The sequence below is a fragment of the Zalophus californianus genome, chromosome 10 (assembly GCF_009762305.2).
Source record: "Zalophus californianus isolate mZalCal1 chromosome 10, mZalCal1.pri.v2, whole genome shotgun sequence".
Classification (NCBI taxonomy): domain Eukaryota; kingdom Metazoa; phylum Chordata; class Mammalia; order Carnivora; family Otariidae; genus Zalophus; species Zalophus californianus.
Window position 1 is genome coordinate 109,204,224 of NC_045604.1, and position 15,791 is coordinate 109,220,014.

At 51.9% G+C, this 15,791-nt stretch overlaps 1 protein-coding gene across 6 annotated transcripts in view; it reads right to left on the bottom strand.

Moving 5' to 3' along the window:
* Positions 1-15,791, bottom strand: part of CYTH3 (cytohesin 3) — a 91,633-nt gene that overhangs the window by 7,232 nt on the left and 68,610 nt on the right. For 5 of the 6 annotated variants that reach the window (XR_003523050.2, XR_003523049.2, XM_027611392.2 and 2 more), the window contains 5 exons: positions 7,773-7,891; positions 2,436-2,516; positions 1,946-2,058; positions 1,688-1,836; positions 1,374-1,485 (listed from right to left, as the gene is read on the bottom strand). Coding sequence is in view for 4 of the 6 variants with exons in the window: in XM_027611392.2 (XP_027467193.2) it covers positions 1,374-1,485; positions 1,688-1,836; positions 1,946-2,058; positions 2,436-2,516; positions 7,773-7,891 (574 nt within the window). In the remaining 2 variants the exon portion in view is untranslated. The remainder of the gene's footprint in view (positions 1-1,373; positions 1,486-1,687; positions 1,837-1,945; positions 2,059-2,435; positions 2,517-7,772; positions 7,892-15,791) is intronic. The other variant, XM_027611393.2, reaches the window with a different exon arrangement.

The window sequence follows — 15,791 nt, forward strand, 5'->3', positions numbered from 1 at the left end:
GCCAGGCAGGCTCGCACCGTCGCTGTCACACGAGGGGCCCTCCCTGGCTTGTCGGACACATTCCCCCCTCTGCCCTGACCCCGGGGCCACAGGTTTGGGGTGACCTGAGCGATGCATCTCCAAGTCGATGGCTATGGTTCTGGGTTTCTAGACAAAGATCTATCTAGAACTCCCCCAAACCTCAGCACAGCCAGAGAGAAGCCAGAGCCAGACCCCAAATCGGAACGGCCGAGCCCTGGCACACGCCTTCACGCCCGCCTCTTACCCTCGCCTTGATTACGAACACAAAGTCGCGGGGATTCTCTCAGGCCCGGTGTCTCACAGTGTGTTCTACAGCGACCATGCCTGGTCGGTACATGCTGTCACATCTCACAGGCTCTCGTGTCACAGTAAGGCAGAAATCCGCGCCCCCCCCCCCCCGCCCCCAGAATAAAAACAAAACAAAAAACCACCCTACCAATTCCTAAAATTGCCCAGAAAATACCAACACTACTCTACTTCTTCGTCAATGGTTAGGAAGCCCTTTGAACATTCCCGGACTCTGTCCAGGGGAGGTGCAAACATGCGCTGTTTGGTTAGTGTGAGAGGCAACCGGTGATGTACAGGGAGGGAGCAGGCGACCAGCAGCCTCGAGGCTGCCCAGGCCCCTATAGACCCGGATGGGCAGGCTCGGTCCCACACGGCATTCCCATGCGCTCCCAGCGCCTAAGGGCTGGCATTCCGGCCACGCCTTGCCCGGCCCGGGGGTATGAATGTCACATTCGCCGCACCCTGCATGAAGCTAACCCCAGCAAGTCCAAAGCCACAGGGGTCAGACAAATGGCAGCCACAGATCAGAGCTTCACACAGACCAACGGGGGAGAGAAACCGAGAGAGGAATGAGCAGCCGGGGAAGGGGCAGGAAGCCACTGGGTACGTACCTCCTAACGCAGAACAAGCAGGGACAGCCCGTCACAGAACAGAAAGGTGGGAGCCACAGGCAGAAGGAAAACAACAAGAAGGCACATTTAAACCACGCATCAAAAATCAGCCACACCAAACCAAGAGAAAGGCACGCAGGTTCTCGCAGTAAATGCACCTGCCTCTGGTACAGAAAACTGCCTTGGGTCTATCTGGACGCTAACTGAGCAGTTTTCTGGGACACTCGTGCAGCCCGGGTGTTATTCTCCGCCGTGGACACGGCCGGCAGGGCCTCATTCAGACGGGGCAGGGCTCAAAGCGGCAGCCATCGAGTCTGGGGCGTGCGGCCGGCTACGGTGGGCGGACTCGGCCCAACAGCCCTCGCTTCTAGCGGTTCCGCCTTTGGTCAGGGCCCTTGGCTGCCGAGGGCTGGGGGCTCCGAGCACGGGGCCCGCCCGCCAGCCGCCACTCACCCAGCTTCAGGAGCCAGCCCTCGCGGTCAGGGTTGAAGAATGTGTGCGTCAGGTCATTGCCATCGTCCTCGGGGATTTTGAACGGCTCGTTCTTGATGCTCTCGTACAAGTTCTACGAGGAGCACAGGGGACAGCGTGCTCAGGGACACAGCCAGGAGCGAAAGGGCTGGGCGGTAGCGCGTGTCCCTGAGGGCACCGGGCTCGGTGGGACCAGGGCTGCGAGGGACCCTGCAGGTGCCTGATGGTAAACATTGCCCAGCGCTGCTCCCGAGGCGTGAGGGCCAGCTCTGGGGCCCCGAGGGCGGGGAGCTCACCCGCAGCAGCTCCTCCGGGAGGTCCCCTCCGTCGTTGATGCCGCGGTTCATGGTGACGAAGCGCTCGGCCGTGGGCTTGTCCCGCACGTTGTGGTTGTGGAGGCTGGTGTTGAGCATGATGATGGCGAACGACAGCACGTAACAGGTGTCTGCAAGAGGGCAGACGGCGCAGGGGCCCTCAGCCGCGCGCCTGGCCAGAGGCGTCCCCCACCCCCGCCGGGCAGAGGCTCGCCGGCGCCGGGCCCCAGCGCCACCGACCTGTGGACTGGAAGACGCCAGGGTTGCACAAGCAGTAGCGGGACGCGAACGCCTCCATCATGCGGTCGATCTTCTGCGCCTCCCCTGGAAGTCGAAAACTCCACAAGAACTGCCTACAGAGAAAGGAACACCAGGGGACCATGGCGTTTCCAGGGCCCGGGGCGTAAGGACGGCTGGCTTTACCCGGACAAGGTGGGGACATCCACGAGGCTGGTGTTTGAGACCAAATGCAGTGGGAAGCAGGCCCACGCCTGGGCAGCACCGAGACTCAGCTGCGAAGTGGGAAGAATGCGCCCGACTGCCAAATACCGGGTGAGAAACACAATGCACACCCTGCCGTCCCACTGAGGCAAGCACGGGCTCGGTCTGCAAATGCCCAGGGGAGCCTCTCTGAAGCTCTGGGGAGACCACGGGCTCAGAGGCCGGTCGGCAGAACCGGCAGCCCCGTGGGGGTGCCTACCTCCGGCTCCCGCGGACAGCCGACACTTACCTTAAGGCTTGAACAAGGTTCAGATCAGCAAACTCATGGAGTTCGACAAAAGCTTGAAGAACTTTAATATTAAAGTCGTCCCTGGGAAAGAAAGCAAATGCGGTCCAAGGCCACTGCACAGAATTTCAATCATTTCAAAAGAAAGACCTTTCCTTTGTATAGCAAGTGTCTGTGGGTTTTGTCTTGCAGAACTAGAAGTTAAGATCTATTACACTGCATGTTCGTTTTCAGGCTTAGGACAAAGGAGACTCGGTAGGAGTTAGGAGTTTATCTCCCAGTTGGTGCCAGTCAGGGTACCGAGGCCATTGGAAGATTGCAGACGGCTGCATGGCTGGGCACGAGCCCCGCGGTAGCTCTGAGCGCCAGGCGCCCGCTCCCCCTCCGCTCTCCCAACCAGCGGCCGCGGGCAGCGTTCCCACTTCACAGGTGGGACTGCGGGCGCCTGGCGCCGGGTCACGAACCGGGGCAGTGCGGAAGAGCTTTTAAAACCAAACTAAATGCGAGAAGACAAAGGCCTCAACTTTTACGTAAATGCAGAGGAGGACATGCTTAACTGGAATTTCCCCAGGTCCCGGTCACAAGGGACAGTAAGGACAGCCTGAGCCAGCGAAACGCCGTGGTCATTACAGGTGCAGGCCACAACGCAAGGCGACGCCGGTCCCTCGGCCTTCCCGGGACCGCAGAGCAGACCAGGCCTCGCTAAAGACAAGGGTGCTGCCACCCTACAGGCCCGCCCTGCCAGCGCATGATCCATCAACCACAAGGAACGGACACGGCTCAGGGCCACCTGCAAAGGGACCCCCGCCCGTGGGGCTGCAAGGATGAACACGGCCTCGGGAAGGGGCTCAGGCACAGAGCACGTGTTGCGACGTTCCCCTCCTTTCTCTGGGGCGAGCTGCTGTCTTGAGGCCTTGGGGGTCCGTGCAGATGTGGGTGCTGGGGGGGCTGTCCCAGGAGGCAGTGAGCACCCGGCCCGTCTTGGGCAGGCAGCAGTGAAGACTGAGGAGTGGGCCCGACACCGTGCTGAGCACCCAAGCCGTGGCAGCAGCCGCAGGGTTAGAGACACGGGGGTTGGCATGAAAGGCAAGCGCCCACCGTCCCAGCCCCAGCGGTGCAGGCAGCCTGGCTGAGAGGGCTCGCCGAGCGCGGGATGCGGAGCTGGCTCCTTCTTCGGCTCAGGTGTACAGGCTGCACGTGGCGTGAAGACCCCAAGGCGGGACCAGAGAAGGCAAGTGATCAGAGGGGCAGCTGCACCCCTACTCCCGCTGCCAGCCTGGCCCCCTGGAGGGTGGCCCCTGAGGCTCAGTCCTCGGTCCACACTTCCTCTCCAGCCACACTCACCTGTGATGCAAACAGTACCTGCGAGTCTGCCGCTCTGGGGTTCCTGGCTCCTGCCGGACCCCTCTCTGAACCGTCACACCTGGATGTCCCCCCCCAAGTCCCCACGGCTTTGAGCTGTGAATCAGACCACGTCCTTCCACAACTGGGAAGCCTCCCCCGCCCCAGCAATGGGCAGAGGGGCCCGTCATCACCATGAGAGCCTCTGCCACCCTCCCCGCCCCCGCTCCAGCCACACTGCCCCCAACACACTGACCCTCTTGCCTGTCCTCTCCCCCAACGCCTGCCTGCAGAGCACCCTCGTCCCCCTCACGTCCTTGCACAAATGTCACTTTCTCAATGACACAACCCTGACCAGCCTAGCCTAACTGCTAACCACAGTTCGCCCAACGCCCTTACGCGCTTCCACTTCTTTGCCCCAACACCTTCTAACATACGGGAGAAATGGTTTCCACATTTATTATGCTTATTACGTATTGCCTGTATTGGTCCAGCAGAGTATAGCTCCACAAGCGGATGAGTCCATCTTTTTTTTTTTTTTTTTTTTTTGACAACACAACCCATGTGCCTCAGAGCCTGGCACAGACTTGGAACTTGGTATTTTATGGAACTCAAAACCTGCAGGCACGTGGTACTTGTCGACTGCAGGAGCCGCCAGGCTGCGTATTACACAAATGTCATCGTTCATCTTGCACCTGCCACACAACCACACAACGATGGCAGACTCAGACTCTGGCCCTCGTGGCACAGGCGATTCAATGAGGTGCTGCCACCCCTGGGCCACTGCTCAGGTTTTTTGTGGATTTTGTTGCTTTTTTGTTTTTTTGGGTTTTTTTAGTTTTGTTCAAACATAATTCACATTCCATAAAACTGTCCTATTTCAAGTGTACCATTCAATGGCTTGTAATATATTCGCAGACCTGTGCAACCGTCACCACAATCAAGTTTCTGAACACTTTCATTACCCCCACAAGAAACCCCATCTCCCCATCTGCCAGCCGCAGGCAACCAGTCGGCCTTCTGTCTCCCTAAGTTCACCTAGCCCAAGCACTTTGCACAAATGGAGTCACACAACACGCAGCAGCATGCACCAGCACCCTGCTCCTTGTTGCCAATTAACAGTCCATTGTCTGGATGAACCACATCTTGACCATCCACCAGCTGAGGGACATCCGAGCTGATGGACATCGGAACTGCTTCCACCTCTTGGCTACCGAGAATCACGTGGCTACAACCATTTGTGTTTGTGCAGATGTACGTTTTTACTGCTCTTGGGTGAACACCTAGGAGAAGAATGACTGGGTCGTATTTTAAAGACCTGCCAACTACTTCCCACAGCCACGGCACCTCCCGTCCTACCAGCAGCACGTGAGGGCTCTGATTTTCCCACGTCCCGGGCAATGCTTATCTTTTTATTATTATTACAAACATCCTAGTGGGTGTGAAGTGGTAGATCGCTGTGGTTTTGATCTGCAGCTCCCTGATGGGGGGCTAAGGATGCTGAACATCCAGTTGTGTGCTTATGGTCCTATCATGTATTTATGGATCTTTTTTGGAGAAATGTCCATTCAGATGCTTGGTTCATTTTATAATTAAGCTGTCCTATTATTGAGTTGTAAGAGTTCTTCATACATTCTAGATAGAAGTCCTTCCTAGATTTATTTGTGACTTGTAAAAATTTCTCCTAGTCTGTGGATTGCCTCTTCACCTTCTTAATGATGTCCTTCTCAACACAAGTTTTCGATTTTGACGATGTCCCGTTTACCTACGTTTTTCTTTTGCTGTTTGTTTTTGGTGTCACATCTAAGAAACTCTTGCCTAATCCAAGGTCACAAAGATCTACCCCTATGTTTTCTTCTAAGTGTTTTATAGTTTTCCTTCTCACACGCAGGTATTTGATCCAGTTTAATTTTTGTGTACCCTGAGTGGTCCAATGGTATTCTTTTGCATGTGGATATCCAGGTGTCCCAGACCATTCGTTGAAAAGACTGTTCTTTCCCCCACTAAACTGTCCTGACACCTTCGTCGAAAATCACGTGACAATAAATGTAAGGGTTTATTTCTAGATTCTCCGTTCTACTCCATGATCTAGAAGTCTATCCTCACACCAATACCACACTATCTTGATTACTGTTTTTAGTCTGTCTTATATGTGAGTTCTGCAACTTTGTTCTTTTCCAAGATTGTGGCTATTTTGGGTCCCCTGATGTTCTACATTAATTTTAGGATGAGTCTGTCAACTTCTACAAAGAAGTTAGCTGGGACTTTGATAGGGAATGAGTTAAGTCTGTAGATCAAAGTTCCAATCCATGAACATGGGATATCTTTCCATTTACATAGGTCTTTTCATTTTTTTCAAAGTTCTGTAATTCAGAGTAAATATTTTGTACTTTTTATTAAATTTATTCCCAAGTATTTTATTCCTTTTAATGCTATTATAAAATGGAGTTTTTTTTAATATCTTTTCCAAGCTTGCTCATTGCTACTGTTTAGAAGTACGACTGAATTTTACATGTTGATCTTGTATCCTGCAGCCTTACTGAACTTGTTTATTCTAATGCTTTTAGTGATTCTTCAGGATTTTCTATATACACAATTCTGTCTTCTGCAAAGTTTTATTTCTTCCTTTCCAAACTAGATGCTTTTAATTTCATTTTCTTGCCCTAGAACTGCCAGTACCATGTTGAAGAGAATTGGTGAGCGTCAACCTTATCTTGTTCTTGCTCTTAGAAGCAAGCATAAAGTCAACTTGTGGGTTGCACAGGTGCCCTGCATCATATTAAGGAAGTTCCCTTCTTTTCCTGGTTTGTTGAACACTTTTGTCTTGAAGCAGTGAATGCTGTCAAAAGCCTTTCCAACATCTACTGGGATGATCATGTGGGTTTTGCTCATTATTATATTGATACTGTATATTACTTTGACTTTTGTACACTGAACTAACCTTGTATTCGTGGGATAATGAATGCATGCATGGGGGTGAATGTATTGGTGTATAGTCATTTTTATATATTGCTAGATTTGATTTACTAATATTTAGTTGAGGATTTTTGCTTCAGTAGTCATAGGAGGTACTGCTCTGCAGGGTTGGTTGGTTTGTTTTAACTGTGACATCTCTGGTTCGGCACGGCGTCAGGTAGTACTGGCCACACAGAATGAGTCAGGAAGTGTTCTGCTTTCCACCTTTGATCAATTATTTTTAATAAAGAGCTAGAAACAGAAACCACCCCGGTTGAGCAACTGTTGGGCTCTTATTTAAAAACACTCTTGTTTGATCTTTGACTCAGGGGATGTGCTGCCTTAGATTCCTGCCCTAACCTCTGCTAAGAACAGCAAATGGACCCTTAGTTAGAGAAGGCTGGGAATGTAAATCTGTCCAGTGCTCTCCATTTAAAAAATTAATAACTTCCCACCTTCACTCATATCCCCAAGCAACAGGGGGAAGAAAACCACTGAGAAATCTGGTCTATTTCTGGGCAAAACATGAAAAGAAGATTAAGATGCTTTCTGAGGGGGCACCTGGGTGACTCAGTTGGTTGAACATCCAACTCAATTTCAGCTCAGATCATGATCTCAGGGTCATGAGATCAAGCCCTGTGTCAGGCTCTGTGCTCAGTGGAGAGTCTGCTTGAGATTCTCTCTCCCTCTCCCTCTGCCCCTACCCCCTTGCACATGCTCGCAAGTGCATACTCTCTCTCTCTCAAATAAATAATCTTTAGAAGAAGAAAAAAAAAAAGACGCTTTTTGAGGTACAGAGAAGAGGCAGCACCAGTTTCCGTTCTGCCATGGTTCCCTGAGTAAAGGTTTCCAGAGATCACAGACCCTACCTGGCCCCAGAGCACCCACACCTCTCTCCCCGCAAGGGCAGAGACAGCATGTGACTGCACTAGGTCAACACAGTCGTGGGGAGCGGCACGTGCACCTTACGCCCATGTGTAACTGTGACAGACCCCGATGGGGAGGGCGGGCCCAGGTCGGGCTGCTGGTTCTCCTTCAACTTACCTTTCACCTAGATAGTCCCCAATTACGGTCTTATTTAGGCCTTCTCCTTTATACAGGAACTGGGCTACGTCTTCTGGGGAGTTCTGCAGCAGGTCATTTTCTATTAGAAACTGAATTCCCTGAAGAGGGACATAAGAAAGGAAGCTCTGGTTAGGCGGGTCGCCCAGACTCACTTTTCAGAGAGAAATACATCTAGAGTAATGATCTTACTGGCTGGGACATGGCAAATATACCAGGACAATCTGATTCTCACACCCCAGACTACATTTTTTTGCCCATCAGAGGAAAGCACATTCATTCCTCCTGGCAATTTAACAGGCTAAAAGACAAATAAACGGGTTACCGAGCAAACCATTACAAAGAAGGTACTAGAGATTATAAAAGCAGAGGTAATAACACCGAATTTCCCAAGCTCGGGAGAACGATCTGCTGTGTGTGCAAGAGGAACACGTCCTTTGGGGTTGGCCAACCCACGCCCTCCCCAAGCTCCCCTCTTTCCTTGCCATTCCTCGCTAAGTAATCATGTTCCCAGCTTCCCTTGCAACTAGGAATGACCTTGTGACCCCGATCTGGTCACAGAAAGAAGTCTGGAAGGAGGACCTGGGGAAGCTGCTGCTTTCTTGACCAAAAGGGACTCGTGAGCAGCTCCTTCTCCCTCCTTCCTGCCTGGAATGTAGATGTGACGACCGGCACCCTCACGGCCAGGGGATGAGGGAAAGGCCGGGCTGAACACAGGGCTGGGCTCCTGTCACTTGGGAGCCACTGGAGCCCCTGCAGCCACCCCTGCTGTGGGAGAACATAGTCCATCGTGCAAGCGGTGTTCATGAGGCCTTCTGTGAGCTGTAGCTGAACACGGTGACTCATCTCTGTGCCACCGAGCTGAAGCCAGTGAAAATCCACACCCACTTGAAGGCCCTCAAGGGCACAGGTGACAATGAAAGGCTGCAGAGGCACTGCCCTGGCCCGAAGTAGCCCTGCTCCTCTCCTGAGAAGCCCTAAGAATAGCGAAAATGTACCTCTTGACACAGCTTCTGAGCTGGTTTCCAAACACAGGTTGACAAAGCTGGTAAGGGAATTTCCGTCCTCTATTTGCCTCTCTTTCTACAAATTCAGAGATTTTCCAGCTACCTCTCTCTGTGCCCAGGACCTGGGCTCCCTCACACCACATGGTCCCTCTGAGAGTCTGCTTTTTTTCCAAACATGTGAATGTCCACAGCAGCCTTATTTAGAATTTCCCCCAAACTGGAAACCCAACAACATCCAAACAATAAGAGAAGCTCTAAATCCTATTCTGGTATGTTCCATACGATGGAACACTATGCAGCAACGAGAATGCACAACATGATGCACCTGACAGGTGTGACACGGAATAAAAGAACGACACGGAACATACCTTATTTATATTTAAAGTTTTACAACAGGCAGCCCTGCTCTACGGTGACGGGGCAGAATTTGTTCGCTAGGAGGAGACACCAGAAAGACACTCCTGATACCCTACCACCACCTCTTGCTCTGGGTTACACAAGGATTTTAATGTGTAAAAATTCATCACGCTGTGCATTCAAAGTTTGTGCACCATATGCTGTTCTTCAAAAAATAAAGCTTACCAAAAAATCAGTATGTCTGATGATCCTAAATCAACTCTCATCTATTTCTGGTGGGAACTCAAGTGAGTCCAGGCCCCCCTGGGATCATCTTCTACTAGGGACGACGTGCACATTCCTTAAGGAAGCACTCCAATCCCGAGTACGCCCCTGTCCAGCAAGGCCCCAGAAACCAGGCAAGGGAGAAGAGTGCCGGTGCCGTCCGCACCCAGCACCCAGGGCTCTGTGCGGGAGGGGAGCTCCGGGCAGCGGGGCCGACTTTACAGTCTGACCTAACATCCCTGGCAGAGAGGTCAGAGGCCAAAGCAGCCCTGGTCTGCCTCTGTGTCCCAAGGACTCACAGACTGGCTGTGGGTGGAACTGGGAGCTCCTGCTGCCCCCTCCCCAAACTGCAAGGGACAGGAGAGACAGTGTGTCCAAAGGAGCCCGTAGTCCTGGAGCCAAGGGCCCGGAGGAAGCAGGTGCTCCCTGGGGATGGGTGCCTGGCTGGCAGCTGGGGTGACATCCCTGGCCTGGTCTTTCGTGACCCCGTCGGCTGTGATACTGGTTGGTGGTTGGCGGAGGATGGGGGGGGGGGGAAGGGGGGAGGAACCGCAGCTGCAGGCTGTCTTGCCCTGTGGCCTCCTCCCGTCTCCTGCTGTGCACCGTGAGGGGTGGGGGCCGGGGCCGTGGCCGTGGCTTTGACAGAGTCTTGCATCCATCCCACAGGCCCGTGTTCTCTCCAGCCTCCCAGTGCTCTCCGGAGTCCCTAGGCCTGGCAATTTCCACATTCACAAGGTTCCAGGGACTCCATCAGCCAACACCCTGCTGGGAACTGAACGGGCCTGGGGGTGAGGCCCTCCTGAGCTCTGGATACTCACAACCTGCTCTAAAATTCAAACACTCAGGAGCTCCTTGCGGAGGCTATGCAACAGCTGATTAGCTGTCATTTCTTTAATCTTCCCCCCCCCCCCCCCCCCCCCAACCCCCCCCCACCACCCCACCCCCCCCCCCCCCCCCCCCCCCCCCCCCCCCCCCCCCCCCCCCCCCCCCCCCCCCCCCCCCCCCCCCCCCCCCCCCCCCCCCCCCCCCCCCCCCCCCCCCCCCCGTCAGTCCTTGATTCTTTTTGAAAGAAAAGAATTTCTTCAGCGAATTGTTTGACAGTTACTGAAGGGAGGAGTTATGTTTGAATGGGAGCCTGAGGGTTGTTCTTTGGGTTACAAATGAAGCAGTTAAGCAGATAGGAAGATGCCAAATGTTTTTCTGGATTTTCATGGACGTGAACTTAAAAAGCAATTTGTTTAAAAAGGATACAACCAAGTCTTAAAATATGAATAGCCTGAAAAACCAGGATTTCAGAATAGCAAGTAGGCCAGCCAAGGTCATCTCTTCTGTGCTTCAAGGTTACAGAAGGCAGCAAGAAGGAGCCCCAAGTCAAGTTCCAGCTCCCTTTGCAAAAGGTACCAGAGGGGCGCCTGGGTGGCTGAGTCGTGAAGCGTCTGCCTTCGGCTCGGGTCGTGATCCCAGGGTCCTGGGATCGAGCCCTGCATCGGGCTCCCTGCTCAGCGGGAAGCCTGCTTCTCCCTCTCCCACTCCCCCTGCGTGTTCCCTCTCTCGCTGTGTCTCTGTCAAATAAATAAATAAAATCTTTAAAAAAAAAGGTACCTGAAAACACAGTGCCATGGGGGTGAGCCCAGGCCAGGGACCAGAGTCAATGAGAGCAGTTACAAAGGAGAAGCAAAGACGCAGAAGCAGAGGAAGAGGGCATGGAAGCCGCTGCCGTGCGTCCCGGTCCGTGTGACACGCAGGCCGAGAGCAGAGCGGTGGGCCCACAGGCCAGGGGACAGCAGGGATGGCTGGCAGCCACGGGGAGCTGGGAGGGAGGCCCGGAGCGCACTCCCCGCCAGAGCTTCGCGAAGGGACCCACCCTGCCCACACCTGCATCTCAGGCTTCTGGCCCCAGGGCCTACGAGACGACACGCCTCTGTTGTTTCAGGCCACCGAGTTTGTGGTCATTACAGCGGCCGGGATCCGAGTACACTAGGTAAATGCTAATAAATGTTCCAGTATTATTAGACAACGTCCATGTTTTAAAATACCATTTAGAAGCAATGCCTGGGTGGCTCAGTCGGTTAAGCGTCTGCCTTCGGCTATGGTCCCAGGGTCCTGGGATCGAGCCCCAAGTTGGGCTCCCTGCTCAGTGGGGACCCTGCTTTTCTCCCTCTACCTTTTCCCCTCCCTACCCCCCTGCTTGTGATCTCCCTCTCCCTCTCTCAAATAAATAAATAAAATCTTTTTAAAAATATCATTTAGAAAACCAAACAGTAGAATCTACTGGAAGAGGGCACCATTCAACCCATTACACCTCGTGTTATCTTTTCCTAATTCCTTGTTTTCAACCTTGGTGCTCTGTTCCAGGTGTGTCTCAGTCAGAACACATCTGGACTTTATTGCTGTTTCTTCAAACTAATGTGAAGGTGCCTTTTAAGAGGTAACTGAGCCCAAATTTATGGTGATTATGGATTTGTTACCACTCATTTCCTGAGCCTTCACATAATGCTGGGTATTTCTCATGTCTTTTCAGCCTTCTGTTGAATTAAGTTTTCTTCATTCAATTTTCCCTAGTAATTTAGAAATCCTATCTTATCCCTATTTTTAGTGGTTACTCTTAAGATTTTAACACTTAGGGATGCCTGGGTGCCTCAGTCGGTTAAGCGTCTGTCTTCGGCTCAGGTCATGATCCCAGGGTCCTGGGATCGAGTCCTACATCGGGCTCCCTGCTCAACGGGGAGTCTGCTTCTCCCTCTCCCTCTGCCCCTCCCCCTGCTTGTGCTCACTCGCTCTGACAAATCAATCTTTAAAAAACAAAATTTTAATATGTCAACTTACATTCATCCATGAACATCTTGAAAACCTTAGCCAACATTGACTTCCCCGCTTCCCTTGTCCCTTGCTACTTACACACAGCTGATCTTGAACAACGCAGGGGTTATGGGCTCCCATACCGCCCCCCCAGTCGAAAACCTGTATGTAACTTTTGACTCCGCCAAAATCTACTAGTAGCCTACTGTTGACCAGAAGCCTTACCCATGGCAGTCAATTAACACATTTTATATGTTATATACTGCATTCTTACAATAGCATCACAATATTATAGTAACATTCTTACGATAGTAAGCTGGAGAAAAAATGTTACTAAGAAAGTTGTAAGGAAGAGAAATACATTTCCAGTACTGTACTGTATGTACTAAAAAAAAAAAAAAAAAAAATTCCACCCTCCCAGCTCAAACCCAGTGCTGCTCAGGGGTCACCTGTATTGAGGTAATCTGGGACTTTGATTTTTAAAACATTCCTTCAACAGTCAAGCTCTCATTTAGACTTAACCGTATGTTTAGGTGGTTTCTTCGTGTCTCTCCCGTTTTATCCCGCACCCTGGATTCGTGTCCTGTTTATAGACACACTGTTCCACAATTTCTAGAGCTCATAGAACGTGTTAGCAGTTCCTTTTGTGAGTCCTTGCACATCTGAATGTCTTCACTTGCCTCCTCACATGGGTCTTGATACACAGAATGCTAGGTTCTATTATTTTTATTTTATTTGGTTTTCTGCGGGTCTACACCGGCCTCCCCAGAGAGCTCTAGGTTTTAAATCACGTTTCCTCCGACCCTGGAAAAGAGTTTCCCTGCTGTCTTTGATCCAGCGTTCCTGTTGTGATTCTGGTTTCTTCTTAGGTAATCTGGTCTTTCCTTCCTGGAAAGTCAGTGAATTTCTCTTTATCCGTAAGTTTTCTGGTATTTTACTTGATATTTCTACAGATCAGTGTCTGAAAAACTTTATCCTGCTTGGCATTTGGTGAGCCCTTTGATTTTGGGTATTTTATCTTAATCTAGCTCTGAAATATTCCAGTATTTCTTTGACATACATCCTCCACTCTGTCTTCTATTCTCTCCTCCTGGGACTTTTGTTCGATGACATCTGAGCCACCAGACCTGCCTCCCGTGGCTCTGCACAGAGCAGTGGGGAACAGGGCACCACGACCCGTCTTGCCCGTGTCCCCGTCCCAGCCCCGGGCTGTGGGTTTTCAGAGGGTGTCGGTTCTTCACTTCCACGGACCTTTTCCACAACTCTCCATTTTCTGCACCATGGATAAGCCAACACCCCACCATCTCTGATGAGATTTACAATATACAAAACATCCTACTTTTAATGTTTCCTCCTGTGTTAGTTCTGTTTGTGGTGTTTCACGTCTCTTTCATGGGGTCAAGCAGCTCATACATTTGGTGATTCCTGGTTGGGTGATGACCTTTGTATTTCAGATTCTCTGGTAGCCCAACCGAATGCCGTCTGTTTCTGGAGCAGGTGACGCGGCCAGCTGGGGCGCTCAGAAGCTGGTCTCTGGGAGCAGGTGTTTCTCCTCCTCTTCCTTGGTGAGGCCAGTGGAGAAGACACCTGCGTCTCCCACCTGGGGGCACACAGCACCGCTCCGAGCAAGCTCAGCCAAGGGTGAACAATATGGAGGTCCCCTCCCTGGTCCCACACCTGCTGCCCAAGTGAGCCGAGCCCCTGATGTGGCTCTCCCGTCCCAGAGCAAATCTTTCCCGAGTGTGCTTCGGGCTACTGTTCATCTTTCATCTTTCAGGGTTTCCTCAATTTCTAGTCGACTGAGCAAACTCCTGCTTCTTACAGATTCGTATATTTTTAAAGGCATTTCTAGGAAACTGGGAATAAGAGAGCCTGTGAATATTTCCTGCTTCCTTGATCAAATCAACCTTTCCTCTTACTCATTTCTAACCCCAAGCGCTGCCTCTGTGTATCTAATGTACCTGCAAAAACAGAAGCTCCCGCTCAAAATGTCACCACTCTGTGACTTACTTCCTGCTAGCCTGAAAGTCTCTGATTCGAGCCTGTTTCACAACGCCGTGTGTGAGATTACCCAGGGCTGTTTCGGACTGAACGTCTGAGTCTCCCAAAGATCCCTATCTTGAAGCTCTAGCCCCCAAAGTGATGTTCAGAAGTGGGGCCCTGGGAGGCAGGGTCAGACGAGGTCATATGGGCGGGGCTCTGATCTGAGGGAACCCCTGCCCTTTTAAGAAGAGACACCAGGGGGCGCTCTCCAGCTTCTTCTGGGCCGTTTGGGGACACAGTGAGGAGGCCGCCTGTCAGTGGGGAAGAGAGCTCTCACGGAACCCAGTCATGCTGGCAGCCTGACCTTGGACTTCCAGCCTCCAGAACGGTGAACGAGTAAATGTCTAGTGTTTGGGCCACCAGTCCACGGTATTTTGTTATGGTGGCCCAAGCGGACTCCGACGAGTGCTATAATCGTCTATAAGACAAGGGAAATCTCGTTATTTTTCCCCAGCAAAGGGCCACATGCAGACTAAATTTACCATAATTACAAATAAGTTGTTGGGTAGCACCAATAATTAATACCTTAAAAATCTCTCAGGTGGAGAGGCATCTAGGCAAAATGAGGCCTGCAGGGCAGCCGGCCACGGCCCAGGCAAAGCAGATAAAGCAGCTGCTTCCTTGGACTTGGAGGTGGAGACACCCCAGAGGGCTGGACTCCCAGGGCTGCCGACAAACCAACCCCAGGCTCCCACAAGAGTCCAGTGAAGTGCGGCGGTCACGGGCCCGAGTCTGAGGTGGATTCCTCGCTCCGGACACTGGGCACGTCTCAGAGGCTCTGTGCCTCGTTCCCCCCGACTGCGCCGCAGGCATTAAAAGGGAACCCACCCCGTAAGGGTAAGTGTACTAATTACAGTGCTTCGTTAGCAGTTCCCGATGCGTGGCAAGTTCTCAGGAAGCGTGGGTCAGCCTGCCTGGCGGCACATCTCACGCCAGGTGTGCGCAGCACAAGAGGACGGGCTAGAGCCGAGCAGAACGACAGCACCGCCGAAGCACCGGAGTGTCTGTGTGCGCCTCATGCGGTGGACGTGGACTCATCCCCGGACTTGTTGGCGTGCTGTCCTGCACTGCACCTCAAAACATAAGGTCCGGTTTTCAAAACAGCCACTCGTGAGGTATCTCTCGAGATGCTGCCAATGCTTATCAAATCTGCTGGTTAAGCCAACTCTGTAAGTTCAACTCCTCAAGAAAGGGAAAAAACAACAAAAAACGCTTCTAGCTCCAAACCTCAAGTCATTACCAAATTCACAAAATCATTCCCGGGGACAGCTGCATTCCACTTTGGGGCTGGTGGATGCCCCCTAAGCAGAAAATCGGGAAGCAACAGGAAACTTTTCATGGAGGTGGGAGTACTCCAGCTAAACAAAGACCCTCCTCCGGCGGCAGCCGTGGTGAGGCTGAGGAGAGTCCATATGTGCAAGCCATTTCTTTACATTTTGCAACTGTGCTTGCACCTAGAAATGCAAGTTTACAGATCTTAGACCTTGCACAGTGCAATTCTTGCAATCAACATTTACTGAATGAACAAATC